Source organism: Myxocyprinus asiaticus, chromosome 1, assembly GCF_019703515.2.
Source record: "Myxocyprinus asiaticus isolate MX2 ecotype Aquarium Trade chromosome 1, UBuf_Myxa_2, whole genome shotgun sequence".
Lineage (NCBI taxonomy): Eukaryota > Metazoa > Chordata > Actinopteri > Cypriniformes > Catostomidae > Myxocyprinus > Myxocyprinus asiaticus.
In genome coordinates this window covers 49,097,554-49,114,310 of record NC_059344.1, presented here as the reverse complement: position 1 = coordinate 49,114,310, position 16,757 = coordinate 49,097,554, and the positions used below count along the sequence as shown (strand labels likewise).

At 38.8% G+C, this 16,757-nt stretch overlaps 1 protein-coding gene across 3 annotated transcripts in view; it reads left to right on the top strand.

Annotated features, from left to right (window-relative positions):
* LOC127447163 (TP53-binding protein 1-like) overlaps positions 1 to 16,757 on the top strand; it is a 31,736-nt gene that overhangs the window by 14,286 nt on the left and 693 nt on the right. For 2 of the 3 annotated variants that reach the window (XM_051708792.1, XM_051708784.1), the window contains exons 19-28: positions 852 to 1,001; positions 1,178 to 1,398; positions 2,379 to 2,525; positions 3,825 to 4,213; positions 8,106 to 8,297; positions 10,300 to 10,482; positions 11,063 to 11,251; positions 14,575 to 14,669; positions 14,775 to 14,971; positions 16,063 to 16,199. In XM_051708792.1, the coding sequence (XP_051564752.1) occupies positions 852 to 1,001; positions 1,178 to 1,398; positions 2,379 to 2,525; positions 3,825 to 4,213; positions 8,106 to 8,297; positions 10,300 to 10,482; positions 11,063 to 11,251; positions 14,575 to 14,669; positions 14,775 to 14,971; positions 16,063 to 16,199 (1,900 nt within the window). The remainder of the gene's footprint in view (positions 1 to 851; positions 1,002 to 1,177; positions 1,399 to 2,378; positions 2,526 to 3,824; positions 4,214 to 8,105; positions 8,298 to 10,299; positions 10,483 to 11,062; positions 11,252 to 14,574; positions 14,670 to 14,774; positions 14,972 to 16,062; positions 16,200 to 16,757) is intronic. The other variant, XM_051708800.1, reaches the window with a different exon arrangement.

Here is a 16,757-nt window from a genome sequence, read left to right as displayed (position 1 = left end):
CACATAAAGTTGCATTCTTTGTTTTCATGGTATTTGTTATATTTTTTACATATAAATCTTATGTCTTTGTGTTGGTCCAGAGCTGTTGAAGGAGAGAAGGGGGGGCAGCAAGGTGATTTGCAATTTATCACACTGTGGTGCTATTCAGGTGTAGATTTCAGCTTTTGTGAGAGAGTTCTATGACGTTGATTCTCGCAGAGTTCTTTGACTTTTACCAGAAATGGCGCCTTTTGGTTGTAGACATTCTGGTGCCAGCCTTACAATAGGTGTGGGTGAGAAACAGATAAAAATGTATGTCCTTTTTTACTATAAATTCTCCTCCCTGCTCAGTCAATCTCCACTTTAACTTTCAAATTCTTCTTTTGTTTTTGGTAATTCACATTCTTCATGCATACGCCCCCTACTGTGCAAGGAGAAGAATTTCTAGCAAATAAGGACTTAAATATTGATCTGTTTCTCACCCAGACCTATCATATCACTTCTGAATATATGGATTAAAACACTGGTGTCATGTGGATTACTTTTATGATGGCTTTGTTCTTCTTGGTGCGTAAAAAATTTGGCACCAATTCACTTGCATTGTGAGGATCTACAGAGCTGAAATATTATTCTAAAAATCATATTTTGTGTTCTGCAAAAGAAAATCATACACATCTGGGATGGCATGAGGATGAGTAAATGATGAGAGAATTTTCATTTTTGGGTGAATTATCCCTCTTGGCTCCTAGCTTAAACGAATAAGGCTAAAGAAAAAAGGCTTATTTCAGTTGGTATGTGCACAAGATTTGTGTTTAAAATAAAGGGCTGTAGCTTTATCTTCAAGCTTCATCTTACTCTTACTTTATGTAAAGGGAGAACAAAGCACACCCACCAGAACCCAGCCAGGTCCGTCAATGCGCAGACATGTTCGCACTGTCCAAGAGGTCCGCACAACTGTCACTCGCATCATTACAGATGTCTACTATGAAGATGGCAGAGAGGTTGACCGCAAGGTTACCCAGGTAAGAAGTGTTGCCTTGATTAGTGTGTGATTATCTGTGCTAGTTAAATGTCTTCCTTGGTTGCAAAAGATTGACAGATTAATAGCTACTGTATATTCTTAGGAGCGGATTAAACCTGTTGCTGTTAGATTGATAGACTTTGCTCCAAAACAAACCTACTGTATTTCTTCCTCAAGGAGTCTGAGGACCCCGTGGTGGACCGCTGCGTTGTGGATAATGACATGTCCCCATCCCGCACAGGGAGCTCCATGACATCAGGAGACCTGGCTGATGTCAGTTCACTCTCCTCTAAGGCCCCGTCACATCACAGCTCCAGTGGGACAAGCAGTGGGGGCCTGGGCCCCATCAGAATGCCTGATTTTATCATGCCACCCAGCCGAGGGGCCAAGTCTGGCAGGTGAGAAGTGTGGAGTCCTGTGCATGGTTCCTTTTACTAACACTCTGCAATTAACACACAACTCTCTTCTCCACTGACTGTTGCTTGAGTGTAGACACACAATCACAGTATTTACTTTGGAAATGGTCACACTAGTAGGGCTGTCCTGTGTGCATGTGACTGTCGACATGTTTCTTAATTCTCTTAAGCATCTTCTTACCTTTTCATTAGTAGACTTGCTCCCTGTTTACACCTGATGTTAACATTTGTTACGATCGATCTGATCAGATGTGGACAGTGCTGAATTCAGGTGTAAATGTTTTGTGATCGGATCACTCAAACCACATTCGGAGGCTTTTGTTTCCACTATTTGTTTTTTAACTTCCTATCCCTGATCTGGAGCACTTTTGGAATTATTTGAGTACCAGATGCGCTCGTGGACATTTCTTTCTTTCTTCACATTCGGAGGCTGTTGAAAACGCATGTGACAACATTTGTAGTGTAAACGCTAATGCGTCCTGAAACATCTTGCAGCATAGGACCACCTATACACCTGTTCATAATTCATTGCGCTAAAACAAGGGTTTAAAACTTTGTCAGTTATGTGTTGCTTTAAAATAAAATAACTGTCAGATCAATATTTTGAAGGAGCTTGACTAAAAATGTCAAATTTGTGGTTTATGAACATGCATAAGACGTAGTAAGTAATATACTGTATGTAGTCACAAAATCAGAGACCCTCCCTTCCAAATCCACAAGCGGTAAAAGGAGATGCATTTGAGGCTGATGTTACTATCATGTGTCTTGGCTGACAACTTGTGATTGGGTTACAAGAGATGGATTTTGATACCAAGTGGAAACAGGGACGCAGACCCAGTAACAATCTGTGTAATTCAGCGCAATATAGGCTCCTCTTATGGCTGCTGCACGCATACACTTTTGGTCGAGGGCGTTTCAGCTGAGCGCTTCCTCTCCTTGTGTGTGTTTGTACTCATCCCCAGGCGGTGGGGATGGCAGCAGCCGAGGACCCAGAGCGCAGCGTTGCGGTCAGAGGTGACGGATGCACGGGGGTCTCAGGTCACTACCCAGCTGAGCCCCCGTGGCCGTGCCCGGCGAGGAAGGCCTCCTTCCCGCAGCCCGCTGTCCAGGTGAGCTACTTCTAGGTAGGCTTGCTGGCAGGGTCCAAGACACTGTTTAAACCCACAATTAGACAAATTCACTTCATAAAACCATATGTGAATCTGTTTTTATGTAATTTAAAGGGGTAGTTCACCCAAAAAAAGAAAATGCTGTCATCATATACTAACCCTCATGCCTTCCCGGATGTGTACTTTCTTTTTTCTGCTGAACACAAACAAAGATTTTTAGAAGAATATTTTAGATTTATAGGTCCATACAATGCAATTCAACAAAACTTTGAAGCTCAAAAAAGCACATAAAGGCAGCCTAAAAGTAATCCATAAGATTTAAGAAAAAAAATGTGTGGGTGAGAAACAGATCAACATTTAAGTCCTTTTTTTACTATAAATCTCCACTTTCAAACAGCCCTCCTTTGCGCTATAATCTCTTTGAGTTTTATCTTTTGTTTTTTGCGATTCACATTCTTTGTTCATATTGCCACCTACTGGGCAGGGAGGAAAATTTGTAGTAAAAAAAGGACTTTAATATAGATCTGTTTCTCACCCACACCTATCATACTGCTTCTGAAGACATGGATTAAACCACTGGAGTTTATGCTGCCTTGATGTGCTTTTTGGAGCTTCACTGTATAGACAACAGAGCTGAGATATTCTTCTAAACGTCTTCGTTTGTGTTCAGCAGAAGAAAGAAACTATTTCTTTAACTGTCTTGCATGACCGTTTCTCATTTCTAGTGTCAACTCTCCTTTATGGGTCATGGATATTCTGTCTATAGAGCTGTGCAGTTTGTAGTTCTAAAACCCGAATTTTTAGAATGCCGGATTTCAATTTTCAACAGCTTTCAATTTACAACTTGTTTTGTTCTACATAAAATACACATATCAAACATTATTTTGAAGCTGCTGTTATAAAAACATAAGTTGGTAAATAAGGACTACAGGTACCACAAAAATGTGGGCTTATGTGCTTGATTAATTGTGCAACCATTGTAGTCCTTATAAAACAACTTGTTAGCAACTTGCGTTTCAAAATGGACACAATGGGCTAAGTAAATTAAACGTTAATGTCAAGTCATGTAAGCCACAGAGTTTAATTTGCTCTTAAATTAAAAAAAAAAAAACGCTATTCAACAACCCATTGTAAAATCTCAGGAACCTTTGGAGAATGTATTGTTCGACAAATGAATGTCATGACTGATGCTCGATTTACTTAAATAGATTATTAGCTTATTTTATGTGTGTTGTAATAGTCATGTGTTCACCATCTCCTTCTCTGTTGCCCTCTCCATGTCCTAATACTAACTATTAGAGGTGGCAGGACAGGGCAGAGAGGTGGAGCCCATGGCCAGACTGTATCATCCTCAGAGGAGGAGGCCTTTGCCCAAAGACATGCTGGAGCATCAGGCAGCCCAGCAGAACCCAGCACTACGGGCCGCTCTGATTCTCTCAACACCACCTCACCTGACAACAGTACTGGAACCAGCAGTTTCGTTGGGTTGCGTGTACTGGCCAAGTGGTCTTCCAATTCATACTTTTATTCTGGGAGTATTACCCGAGACCTGGGTGAGAACCGTTTCCGCCTACTATTCGATGACAATCAAGAATGTGAAGTACAAGGAAAGGACATCTTGCTCTGTGACCCCATTCCTCTGGAGACAGAGGTCACAGCCCTGACTGAGGAGGAGTTCTTTAATATAGGTAAGATGGACGGGACAAACAGTTTAATGGTCTGAATGTTCAGGACAACAACATATTAAATAAAACACTGCGTCTCTATGGACTCCTTTACACTGAGTCTCAATATTCATACTGCATATTTATTACAGCAGTATTACTATTGTTACTAACAGTGGACTATTATTATTATCATTATGCTGTGATGACTATTACGTTGTAGTGATGGATAGGGCTGCACCTAACGATTCTTTTTTTTGTAGATTAATCTAACGATTCTTTTTCCGATTAGTCGATTAATCTAACGACTAATTTGTCGATTATTCTAAAGATTTTTTATAATTATTACTTGATTAATATAACAATTAATTACCCCAAAATAAATATAAAAAACAGTGCAAGTGAATGGGTGCCAAAATGTTCTCATTAATTAGTCTCATTAATATTTCAATATTTTATTAAATCATCTTCTCTTAAACACAAACAAATGTACAAGAATCAAAGTGTGCACTGCAGGACATTATTCTGCAAAAAAAAACAGTGTTACTATGAATACAAACTTCAGTACAGTGAAAAAGACACTCTATTAGCATAACATAAATAATATATATATATATATATATAAATCAAAATTTCTAACATTCTTTCGAATGTCCATGTACTAAAATAAAATATTTGATGCCATGAGTGTACCTTCATAAACTGTTAGTATTATTTTGAATGGCCAGGGAAAATGAAGCAATGTGATAACAATTTTACCTGGTCGCAAAAAGTAGTCCGTTAATTTACCTGATGAACTTTCACCTTTTGCTGACACTTTATGCTTGGCAGAGCTAATGTGTGCTTCTAAATCACTTGCACCTTTATTAGCAACTGACACAAGTGCCAGCTTTACATGTCATTCTGCTTCCCACGGATCTCAACCTGGACGAAAGCATGGGAATTTTTTTTGTGCAAATCTTCTGTAAATTTGCACTTTCGTTTGGGCATTGTTTCCACTCAGCTGTCATTTGCTGCTACTGTCAAGCAACTGTTTGATGCCGAACACAACAGCGCTTCGCATGTTCGCAGAGAGATTGACAGACAGGAATTTGGCCAATAGTTGCTGCAAGCCTCTTATAATCGACCAATTGGTGTGCGAGAAGGCGGGACTTACAAAGAGGGGTTAAAGCAATGCAAATATGCGCTCACACACAATGAAGTATTGGACCAGATGCACATCATAATGCAACTAAAGCCGAATCCTGGAGATTTTCGCAAATTTAGAAATCCCAGCCGGATGCTTTTTTTAAGGTCCGAAAAGAGGACATGTCCTGGAAAAAGAGGACGTATGGTCACCCTACATTAGCAGCGGTGCAGAAATTACTTTTAACATGGGAGCGATGAGGAAACATTTAGAAAATAAATTTAAAGTGACTACTACTAACAGAAACACATGTTGTAATATGTCATGCTTGGGTGGGGAGAAAAAGTAAACAGGACTTGTGGTGCTGCCTTGCTGCCGTCTTGACAAAGTGCTCCAGGATGCTTTCGCTTCAAGTGTTCATTCATGGCAGTTGTACTGCTGTGATAAGCCATTTCCAATTTGCATAGCTTACACAGCACCACATTGTTGGGTCTCTGGCTAAAATACTTCCACGCTTTAGATGACCGTTGGCGAGTTGTTTTTAGCTGCAGCTTGTTCTTCGGGGGAATCCATGCTTAAACCAGGCGCTGCCATTTTAATTACTCCATTGCGACGTCCCGACGCATGTTATGCAAATCTATGTATTTCTGTAATCGATGACGTCGATGAATCATCCCAGCCCTAGTGATGGATTGTGTTTCTGTGGTGTCAGTTTTTATTTTGCATAAAAACATTTGTATTTCACTTGCATTCAAATATACAGTATATACAGTTGAAGTCAGAAGTTTACATACACTAAGTCATTAACTCATTTTTTAACCACTCCACAGATTTCACATCAGCAAACTATATTTTTGGGAAGTCGTTTAGGACATCTACTTTGTGCATGACACAAGTAATTTTTCCAACAATTGTTAAAAGACAGATTGTTTCACTTTTAATTAACTATTTCGCAATTCCAGTGGGTCAGAAGTTTACATACACTAAGTTAACTGTGCCTTTAAGCAGCTTGGAAAATTCCAGAAAATGATGTCAAGCATTTAGGCAATTAGCTTCTGATAGTCTAATTGGCTAATTGAAGTCAATTGGAGGTGTACCTGTGGATGTATTTTAAGGCCTACCTTCAAACTCAGTGCCTCTTTGCTTGACATCATGGGAAAATCAAAAGAAATCAGCCAAGACCTCAGAAAAGAAAATAATGGACCTCCACAAGTCTGGTTCATCCTTGGGAGCAATTTCCAAATGCCTGAAGGTACCACGTTCATCTGTACAAACATTAGTACACAAGTATGAACACCATGGGACCACGCAGCCATCATACTGCTCAGGAAGGAGATGCATTCTGTCTCCTATAGATGAATTTAGTTTGGTGCAAAAAGTGCAAATCAATCCCAGAACAACAGCAATGGACCTTGTGAAGATGCTGTAGGAAACAGGTAGACAAGTATCTATATCCACAGTAAAACGAGTCTTATATTGACATAATCTGAAAAGGCTGCTCAGCAGGGAAGAAGCCACTGCTCCAAAACAGCCATAAAAAAAATCAGACTACAGTTTGCAAGTGCACATGGGGACAAAGATCTTACTCTATGGAGAAATGTCTTCTATATATAATTTTTTTTTTTTTTTTTTTTTTTTTTTCCCAAAACTAAAACTAAAACTCTTTTGCAAACTCTTGTATATTTGCATTTGACTTGGCATGAACACAGGCCTTAAATATTTTCTACTCCGCTTCCATACTTTCAGTACAAATCTGAAAAATTAAATGACCACACATTTTTAAGCTAATACATTTTTGTAATTCATATTTTTATTTATTTTTTAATTCTTTTATTTTCCACATATAGCAAACAAAAAAGAAAAGCAGTATCCTCTCCACTTGGTTATTGTCATCTCTGGAGAAAGAAAATAAAAATCTATTTCAAGAATATAGCCACAATAATGATTGTAGAAGGAAAAGAATAAAACCGACAAAACAAACAAACAAAAAAGAAAATAAATAAATAAAAATAATCTATTACAGCAACAAACCCAACAATAACACATTCTGTTACATTTATTTAATTTGTGTATAGGAAACAACAAAATAAAGTAGTTTTGTCTTAATATTACAGTATAACTATATGTCTTGATTATTCATTAATTCCAAAAAATAAACCCCATATTTTATAAATTACATCAGTTTTTTTGCTTTAAAGCAAATGTACGTTTTTCAACAGTTTTGCATGCTGACAATTGTCTTTGCCAATGAATAAGTGAAGGCGAGAGATATTTTCCAATACATGGAAATTAATAATTTAGCGTGCAACAGACACAAGCTGGATCGACCAACTTCGGTTCATGTTTCTGTCAAAGCTACCAAGCTTAGGGCACAGAGGATCCATTCTCACTGTTATTTTGGAGATTGTATCAAATATTTATTTCCAAAAACCATGTATTACTGTGCATTGCCAAACATAGTGAATTAAGTTACCTTTATAAATTACATTTAATGTAGATATCAATAGTTGAACAATAATCAATTGTTTGTCCCGATTAGGTGTAGTGAAGGGGCATAAGACGCAAGGCTCTGCGTTTCTGTTCTTGGATGGGTTTTTGTTTTGAACAGTTTTTGTGAGTTTCAAAACTAATTTGCAAACTCATGCTTTTTTTGTTGTTTTTTTTTTTGCATCAGACTTGGCGTAAACAGGCCTTAACTATTTTCCATTCAGAATTTTTGCTTGCAAAACAAATATGAAAAATTAAATGACAGAACATATTTTAAAGCTAATCAATTGTTTTGCCATTCAGGTGTAGTGAAGGGGCATAAGACACAAGGCTCGGATTTCCTGTACTGCATAGAGAAAGATGGTCAGAGTATGTGGTACAACAGAACAAATGTGATTCTCAGCATGGAGCAAGGCAGTCGATTGAGGGAGCAGTATGGACTGGGGCCTTACGAACCTTCTACACCCCAAACCATGGCCTCTGACATCAGCCTTGGTAAGTCTTCCATTGTCCTGAGATTGTAGTACATTTTGTGAAAGTAGTTCTGGATTCAGGTTATTTAAGGACAAGGGAGGCAAAATGCAAGAATTTGGCTTGTCCCATACCATGTATGCATCATTGCATTAAAGGAGTAGTTCACCCAAAATGAAAAGTGACTCCCTATCAGCTGCTTTTGTATTGAAAAGATACACAAGAATATTCATGAAAAGTTTTCATTTTGTGTTCTGCATAAGAAAGTAAGTCACAAGAGTTTGGAACATCATGGGAGTGAGTACATAATGACAATTTACATTTTTTGGGTGGAGTATTCTTTAAGTGAAAATGGCAAACTTTCTTCTGGGTTTTTTAACACTCTTTGGGAGTTGCCTATAAGTTGTAAAATCAGAAAATGCCAGTAGTGATGTTGCAGCAGCATCAGGAGAGCAGGTGAAGCAAGATTGAGCAGGAAAACAAGCTAAAGTCAAAAGTAGGAGATAGACCAGCCATTTGGAAATTAGAAGACCACATCTGCTGGTATCCAGCCAAGCTAGCAAGGGAACCAATTATAACCAATGTAGTGATTAGTTTAGCTAATATAATGTTGGACTGTTAACAAGACTGTCATTAGATGCTTAATTCTAGATCACACACTAGTCTGCTGCATCTGTTATTACTTGTTGACAATCTTAAGCCTCCTTTTCACTGCATCGGACAATCGACAGACGATAGACTGGAAGTGAGTAATTTTCTCATAATTTACTCAATCTTATGCCATCCCATACTTTTCTGCAGAACACAAAGGTTTTTAGAAGAATATTTCAGCTCTGTAGGTCCATACAATGCAAGTGAATGGTGGCCAGAACTTTGAAGCTCCAAAAAGCACATAAAGGCAGCATAAAAGTAATCCATACAAATCTGGTGGTTAAATCCATATCTTATAAAGCAATAAGATAGGTGTGGGTGAGAAACAGATCAATATTTAAGTCCTTTTTTACTATAAATTTCCACCTTTGACCAGCCCCGACCAGTAGGTGGCGATATGCAAATCACCAAAAAAAACAAAAAACAAAAGAGGATAAATGTGGAAGTAAAAGTGGAGATTTAGTAAAAAAGGACTTAAATATTGATCTGTTTCTCACCCACACCTATTATATAAGACATGGATTTAACCACTGGAGTTGTATGGATTACTTTTATGCTGCCTTTATGTCTTTTTGGACCTTCAAAGTTTTGTTCACCATTCACTTTCATTGAATGGACCTACAGAGCTGAGATATTCTTCTAATAAATCTTTGTTTGTGTTCAGCAGAAGAAAGTCATTCACATCTGGAATGGCATGAGTAAATGATGAGGGAATTTTCATTTTTGGGTAAACTATTCCTTTAATGTTGCAAATACATCACAAAAAGTATGTGTAATTAAAAGAATGATTACATTTGTTCATGTGTCCTTTTTTGTGCAATTGCAAATCATATCTATCTACATATATATTTAAATCATATCTATGAATTTCTACTAATAAATACTACTACTATAATAATAATAATTATTATTATAATATTCTATTATAAAGATATTCTAATTATTATTAGTAGTAGTAATTATTTTTGTTGTTAGACTATTATGATCATAACTGTAAAAAATAACAGGAATTATAATAATAAATAATGAGTGAATATTAATCATGAATTTAATTGAATTCATCCATCTGCTTAACAAAATCACATACAGCATCATTACTAACTTTTCTTCAACAGCTTTTTATTTTAATCTTTCTAAATGTCTCAAGGTACTGGGACTGAGTGCTCTGACATAGATTTACGAAGGCCATCTCCCTTGCAACGATAAAATGAATTGCATCCAAATTGACAGTTTATAATGACTAGCACTAGGGGGAGCAATACAACAGTTGTATGTGAGTGTCAGGGACAGTGAGAAGGCAGCTTCAAGCTGACATTTGTTACATAAATTGAGTCGGCATATTTATTCAGCACAATTGTTTTCATTCTGTCCTCAGATAACCTGGTAGAAGGAAAGCGGAGGCGCAGAGGGAACCCCAGTGGAACAGGCACCCCTAACCGCAGCTCCAGCAACAGCCCAAGAACCCCAGGGCCTTCTGGGAAACGAAAACTCATCAGCGGCTCGGAGGATGAAAGGACTCCTGCGAAGAGAGGACGCAGGGGGGGAGGGGCCAGAGTGGGTACGGAGCCCTTTGCAGACAGCAGCAATGTGGACCAAAACATTTGCGCCACAGGATCTTAAGACATTTTACAAAAATGTTTTATTACATGCCTGGTTGAATTGCTTAATTTGGGCTTTTACAATTTTTTAGCAATGTGTGAAGAACATTTTATTCTTTTTAATATCTATGGATTGATGTCACATTTTAGAACGTTTGCTGTAAATGTATTTTAAATGTACTCAAACCAAGTGAACGACAAACAGAATCATTGCCTTTCTCCCCAGTGTTAAATCTGATGCGTGTCACCATTTGACATTACAATATAAAAGCTATGATGAACCATTCAAAGGTGTGAATAAATAGTGCTTTTTATCACTTAATGGAATGCAGATCTCCAACTGGAAAATCAACTGGTATGTGGCATATCGTTGTATTGCTTTTGTTTGGGTGAGCACTAGCACTTCACATGGTTGACGGGAGTGGTGCCTTTCTAATTCCTCACAATTCAATATTTCTTTCACCACCAGTCATTGGTTTGAATAATGCTTATATTTTCTCTAATTTTTTGAAGTTTTATTATGTTGTTCCACTTCAACAGGGCAGCGGACAGCAGCTTGCAACACATCTGGGAGCGGCTTAGACTTGCCATCTGACCCTAATGACCTGGTGGCAACACATGGGCCTCTTCCTGAGAACTCCTCTCTTTTTATGGGCTTTGTGTTTTTGCTGACAGCATCCTCTGAAAGCGAAAGAGAGTCTAACCTGCAGAGCAGCGATGTTGATGAAGGTGAGGACTAGAGCAAACTCAGAACGCATGTGTGATTGATGGTTGGGTGTGGTTTTTTTTTAAGGAATAGTTCACCCAATACAAAAATTCTGTCATAATTTACTCACCCTCATGCTGTTGCAAATCCAAAAAATGACTTTCTTTTATCTGTCAAACACATTAGACGTTTCGCAGAATGTCCCAGATGCTCTATTCCATAAAATTGGTGCTGTTGAATTCCAAAGATTACATAAAAGCACCATAGAAATGTCATAAACGTTGTTCCTATGACTCATGCTCTTTGTTCCAAGTCCTCTAAAGCCATATGATAGCTTTGCGTGAGGAAAAGACTGAAATTGTATTCATTATTCACTGATTATTTTTTCTTTCGCAGTAGCTCTCAAATCTCATTCTCTATTTTGCATGTTCAAATTGGTGTGTGAGAACTAGGCTTAGGATCGATGCCTTCGTCACACATTGATAATCAGAAATGTTCTCGATTATCGATCTTTATTGCCATTTTTTTCAGATATAAATGGGGCTAATCATTGCATAATAGTTTTTGTATTTCTCAACACAACTTTGGTACTGTGTGAGCTGTAGGATAAGTTAAAGGAATATCCCGGGTTCAATATAAGTTAAGCTCAATCGACAGCATTTGTTTCATAATGTTGATTTCCACAAAAATGTATTTTGACTCATCCCTCCTTTTCTTTAAAAAGCAAAAATCAAGGTTACAGTGAGGCATTTACAATGGAAGTTAATGGGGCTAATTTATGAACGTTAAAATACTTTTTCAAAAGTATAGCCACAAGACACAAGCTACATTTATGCATGTAAACATGATTTTAGTGTGATAAAATCACTTACTAACCTTTTCTGTGTAAAGTTATAAGCAATTTTACAACTTTGTTGCCATGACAATGTAATGTCAACAAACCCTAAAATGACTGTAAAAGTTACAATTTAAACAACGGCTCAAATAATACACCCGTTTTAACAGAAGAACTGATATAAGTACTTTTATAAAATTATAAGCTTCACATTTCTGTGTTTAAACCCTCCAAAAATTGGCCACATTCACTTTCATTGTCCCCATTTACTGCCTCACCTCAACTCGATTTTTGTTTTTTTTATGAAAAATCAAAATCATGCCACAAATACTGTGAATTGAGCTCAGCTTGTTTTAAACCCAGTATATTCCTTTAAAGGGGGTCGAACACCGAATGCGTCTGGTGGACATCATGGCACATTCTAAAATTAGAAACAATTATTTTCTATGAAGGTATGCACAATGCATCTCGCCGTCTGTCGGCGGCGCCCAGAAATGACTCTGGAGGCTGCTCAAAATTCTGCAGCACCAGTGAGCGCAACTCGAATAGTTTTCCATTAAATTCGACCCAAATCATTATTAATGGACATAGATTATTTACTCTAGCCATCACTGGATGATATATTGTGTATATGTATCTTTCGTACAGTATAGCCTACAATGTATTTTTAGTTACAAGTATGTCTTTTTGTGGTTTTACAGCTTGAATGAAATCTATTCAAGGCTACATACAGAGAAATTGCATAATAAAAGTCAGCGTTTCCAATCATTCAGTTTGCGCAATTACCAGTTTCATACACTAACCTGCAACGTCACTTTATTCGTTCTTGAAGAAATCTAAAAACCTTTGTAACTTTTGTGAGCATGGTGACTAGATTCACAACTTTGGACTGCCACCTGCACCGCATCGATGCGTCCTTCAGTATTAAGTACAGTAAATGTTATATCACCCCCTTGTGGTTTCCCAAAGCTTTAATGCCAAATGCAACGAGTTTCACAGCATGTGCGAGGAGGAGGCGGGAACCGGCTGAACAGCAACGTAAATTTTAATGACAGAACATAATTCAAATATAACATAAAAGTGCTTTGCAGCAAACAAAACAAAGATGCACACACACAACATGTGCATCTCTCTCTCTCGAACTGGCATCCCGGCCCCTCCTTATCTCTCTCCTGCTGATTAGACAAGTCAGCGCCAGGCATCCATCATCACGGCCCGGCCACGCCCTCCTCCTCGTCACACTCCTCGACCTCCAGATTCAGGCCAGGGAACCTCCGGCCTGATTTACTCCCCTCCCTTCCTGGAGGGGAGGTGTTGCCCTTTTGGCCGTTCTTCCTCTGGCTGGCCTTCCCCACCTCCTGGGAGAGGGGGGAGAGAAAGAGTGAGTGGGAGAGACAGAACGAGGGAGGAGAGAGAGAGAGAAAAAGTGGCTCGCCAGTTTTTCACTGTTGCCTGGTCCTTGGCCAGCTGGGTAGCGCTCCTCCGCGACACCGGGTGAAGGCACAGGACGTCGCCTCCTGGCGGACGGCAGTGGCTCCTAGGCCTCCTGGCAGTCGGCAGCGAGCTCCTCCACCTCTGGCAGCGGCTCCTCCGCCCCTAGGCGGCCGGCAGCAAGCTTCTCTGCCCCCTGGCAGATGGCAGCGGCTTCACCGTCTACTGGCAAACGGCAGCGGGCTCCTTCGCCTCCTGGCGAACCACTCCAGTACCACCGTACCATACCTCCTCGGTGTCGCGACCCTCCAACAGCGGCGAGGGCTCTCCAACAGCATTTCCCTCCTCCCTCCCGGGTTTTGGCACCAATGTAACGAGTTTCACAGCATGGGCAAGGAGGAGGCGGGAACTGGCTGAACAGCAACATAAACTTTATTGACAGAACATAACTCAAACATAAAATAAAAGTGCTTACGTGCGCACACAAAACACGTGCATCTCTCTCTCTCGAACTGGTGTCCCGGCCCCTCCTTATCTCTCTCCCACTGATTAAACAACTCGGCGCCAGGCGTCCAACATCACGGCCCAGACACACCCTCCTCCTCGTCACACCAGACTACATAAAATGGAAGGCCAACTGACAGTGATGTGGAAAACACTTAAATTAGGCTTCTTATTTAAATGTGTGCTTATGTTAATATTTCAATGCTTAAAACTTTATCAAGAAAATAGCGTGCTGATCAATAATCAATGTATTGATATTTTATGACATTCCTACCGAGAACCCATCATAGCATCATTTATGGTTTATGACTTAGAATTTCAGTCTATTTCTCATTTTAAGCTGTCATATGGCTTCAGAAGACTTGGAATATAGCGGATTGGTTGTGTGGAATATTATTGCGGTGCTTCAGTGGAGCTTGACAACATATCCATTCATTTTAATTGTATTGATTCATATTGTGTGTTTGGGTAAATTAACCCTTTAAGTCTTGACACTTAATACTCCCAATTTCATCTTAATATTGAACAGTGATGTAGCTTTTTTCTAATTCAAAACCTAATTCTTCTGTTAATTAGAATATGTGCAGAGAGCTCCATATAACAAAGAATATACGGTGAGGCAGCTGGAGGCAGGGGGAGGAATGATTCTGCCTGACTTTAATGAAGAACAGGTGAGTCCACTTTCAACCCAACACAACCTTATTCTTCCCAAGAGCTGCACAAACTACTTATTGCTTTGTACATTCTTGTGCATGTGTGTGTTCTGGGTTTTTCAGTGTAAAGCAGCCTATCAGAGCTTGCTGATTGCTGACCAGCACTGTCGTACCAGGAAGTACCTGATGTGTGTGGCAGGTGGTGTTCCCTGTGTGTCTCAGATCTGGGTGAGAGACTGCTGCCAGGAGAAGAAGCTGCTAAACTACAGGAACTACCTGCTGCCTGCCGGTCAGGGGCCAGAGGGACGCATTGTGGAGTGGTAAGATCTTGTCTTTTGTATTTTCATCTAATATTACTTGGATGTTGGAATTCATTACTAGTGCTACATTCACACCGCAGCTGAAATTGGCCCAAATCAGATTTTTTCACTCACATGTGTCAGATTTGTTAATTGGATGATCGTGTGAACAGCCAAATGTGCTTTGAATCTGATATTTTCAAATCTAATCTGGGCCACTTTCATACGTGGAAATAAATCGGATAGGTATCTTGATTTTTTCCAGTGTGTCTTCAGTGTGAACAGCCAGGTCAGATTTAATGTGATTTTCACATGAATCTACCTCAACGTTAGTCATTTGCACGCTTGATTCATATCTGTCTATTTAATGCACTCAGTTTCTTTTTAAGGAAAAAAAAAACTGTTTAGTTCAGCGAATCATTTGGATTGCACGTTAAATATGCGTATGAAAATGTAGATTTATATAACGGCGCTCTTTGCCTGTCTCAGAAAACAGTTTCTATATTTCTCAAACTGTATCAAAATACGAATGCAAGCCAGTCAATGGAAATATTAAATAAATAGAGATAACTCTTCTTACCTTACATATAATGCCGTTTTTCGATTTTATGGTGCGTTTCGCTCGTTGGTAATACTACACTTGAACTTTTATGATTATTTAAATTCCACCATACGAAGGCAAATGACTACATATAAATACTTTCTCCATCAATGGTCTTTCTCCATCACTCGCGGACATAATATCAGATAGGCATGTGTCCTATCTGCATTAAAAACTGATAATTAAATGTTTAATTAGGCCCTATAATTTAATTCATTATTCATACTATAATGATGAACATGCTGGAGTTTGTTATACACATGCTAAAGGAGTGCTACATGCATGCGGGTCAGTTTAGGAGTGTCTGCTGTTCAGACCAGTGTCTGATATGGGCTACAATTAAAATGTCATGTGATCAACCTAACAAAAAAAACAAAAAAAATCAGATTTGAGCAACAAAAAAAAAATCAGATCTGGGCCACATTCATCTGCGTTGTGAACGTAGCCTAAGTGTCATTACTAAGTGGTTTTTTGTTTTTGTTTTGTGTATGTGTGTATTCTCTGTCCTCAGGCATCCTCGTTGTAACCCTTTTAAGGCCTTAAAGGTACTGCTCATATTAGAGGATCGGGTGGATTTGTGGACTTCTTTGCTTTCCATGGGTGGAGTGGCGAAAGTTCATCACCATAAAGAAAACCAAGACATTTCTGGTGAGTAACACTATCCTTAGTACAGACAAAACAGATGGCTTTTAATGGCGCAACGATTATTTTTTTTTATTTACGTGTCTCTGGTCAAAAGAAGAGTGGTCTTGGTCTTTATAACTGAAACTGTCTGATAAGAGGGGTTACAAGGATAAATTCAGTTGATTTTACTAGTATGACTTTAAAGGGATAGTTCGCCCAAAAATGAATATTCTAGCATCATTTACTCACTCATGCCATCCCAGGTGTGTATGACTTTCTTTCTCCTGCAGAACACAAATTATGATTTTTCTGAAGAATATTTCAGCTCTGTAGGTCCATACAATGCAAGTGAGTGGGTGTCACAATTTTGATGCTCCAAAAATCACATAAAGGCAGCATAAAAGTAATCCATATGACACCAGTGTTTTAATCCATATCTTCAGGAGTGATATGATGGATGTGGGTGAGAAACAGATCAATATTTACATACTTAAATTAGTTTTTTTGCTAGAAATTCTCCTCCCTGCCCAGTAGGGGGCGATATGCACAAAGAATGTGAACACAAAAAACACAAGAAGAAAA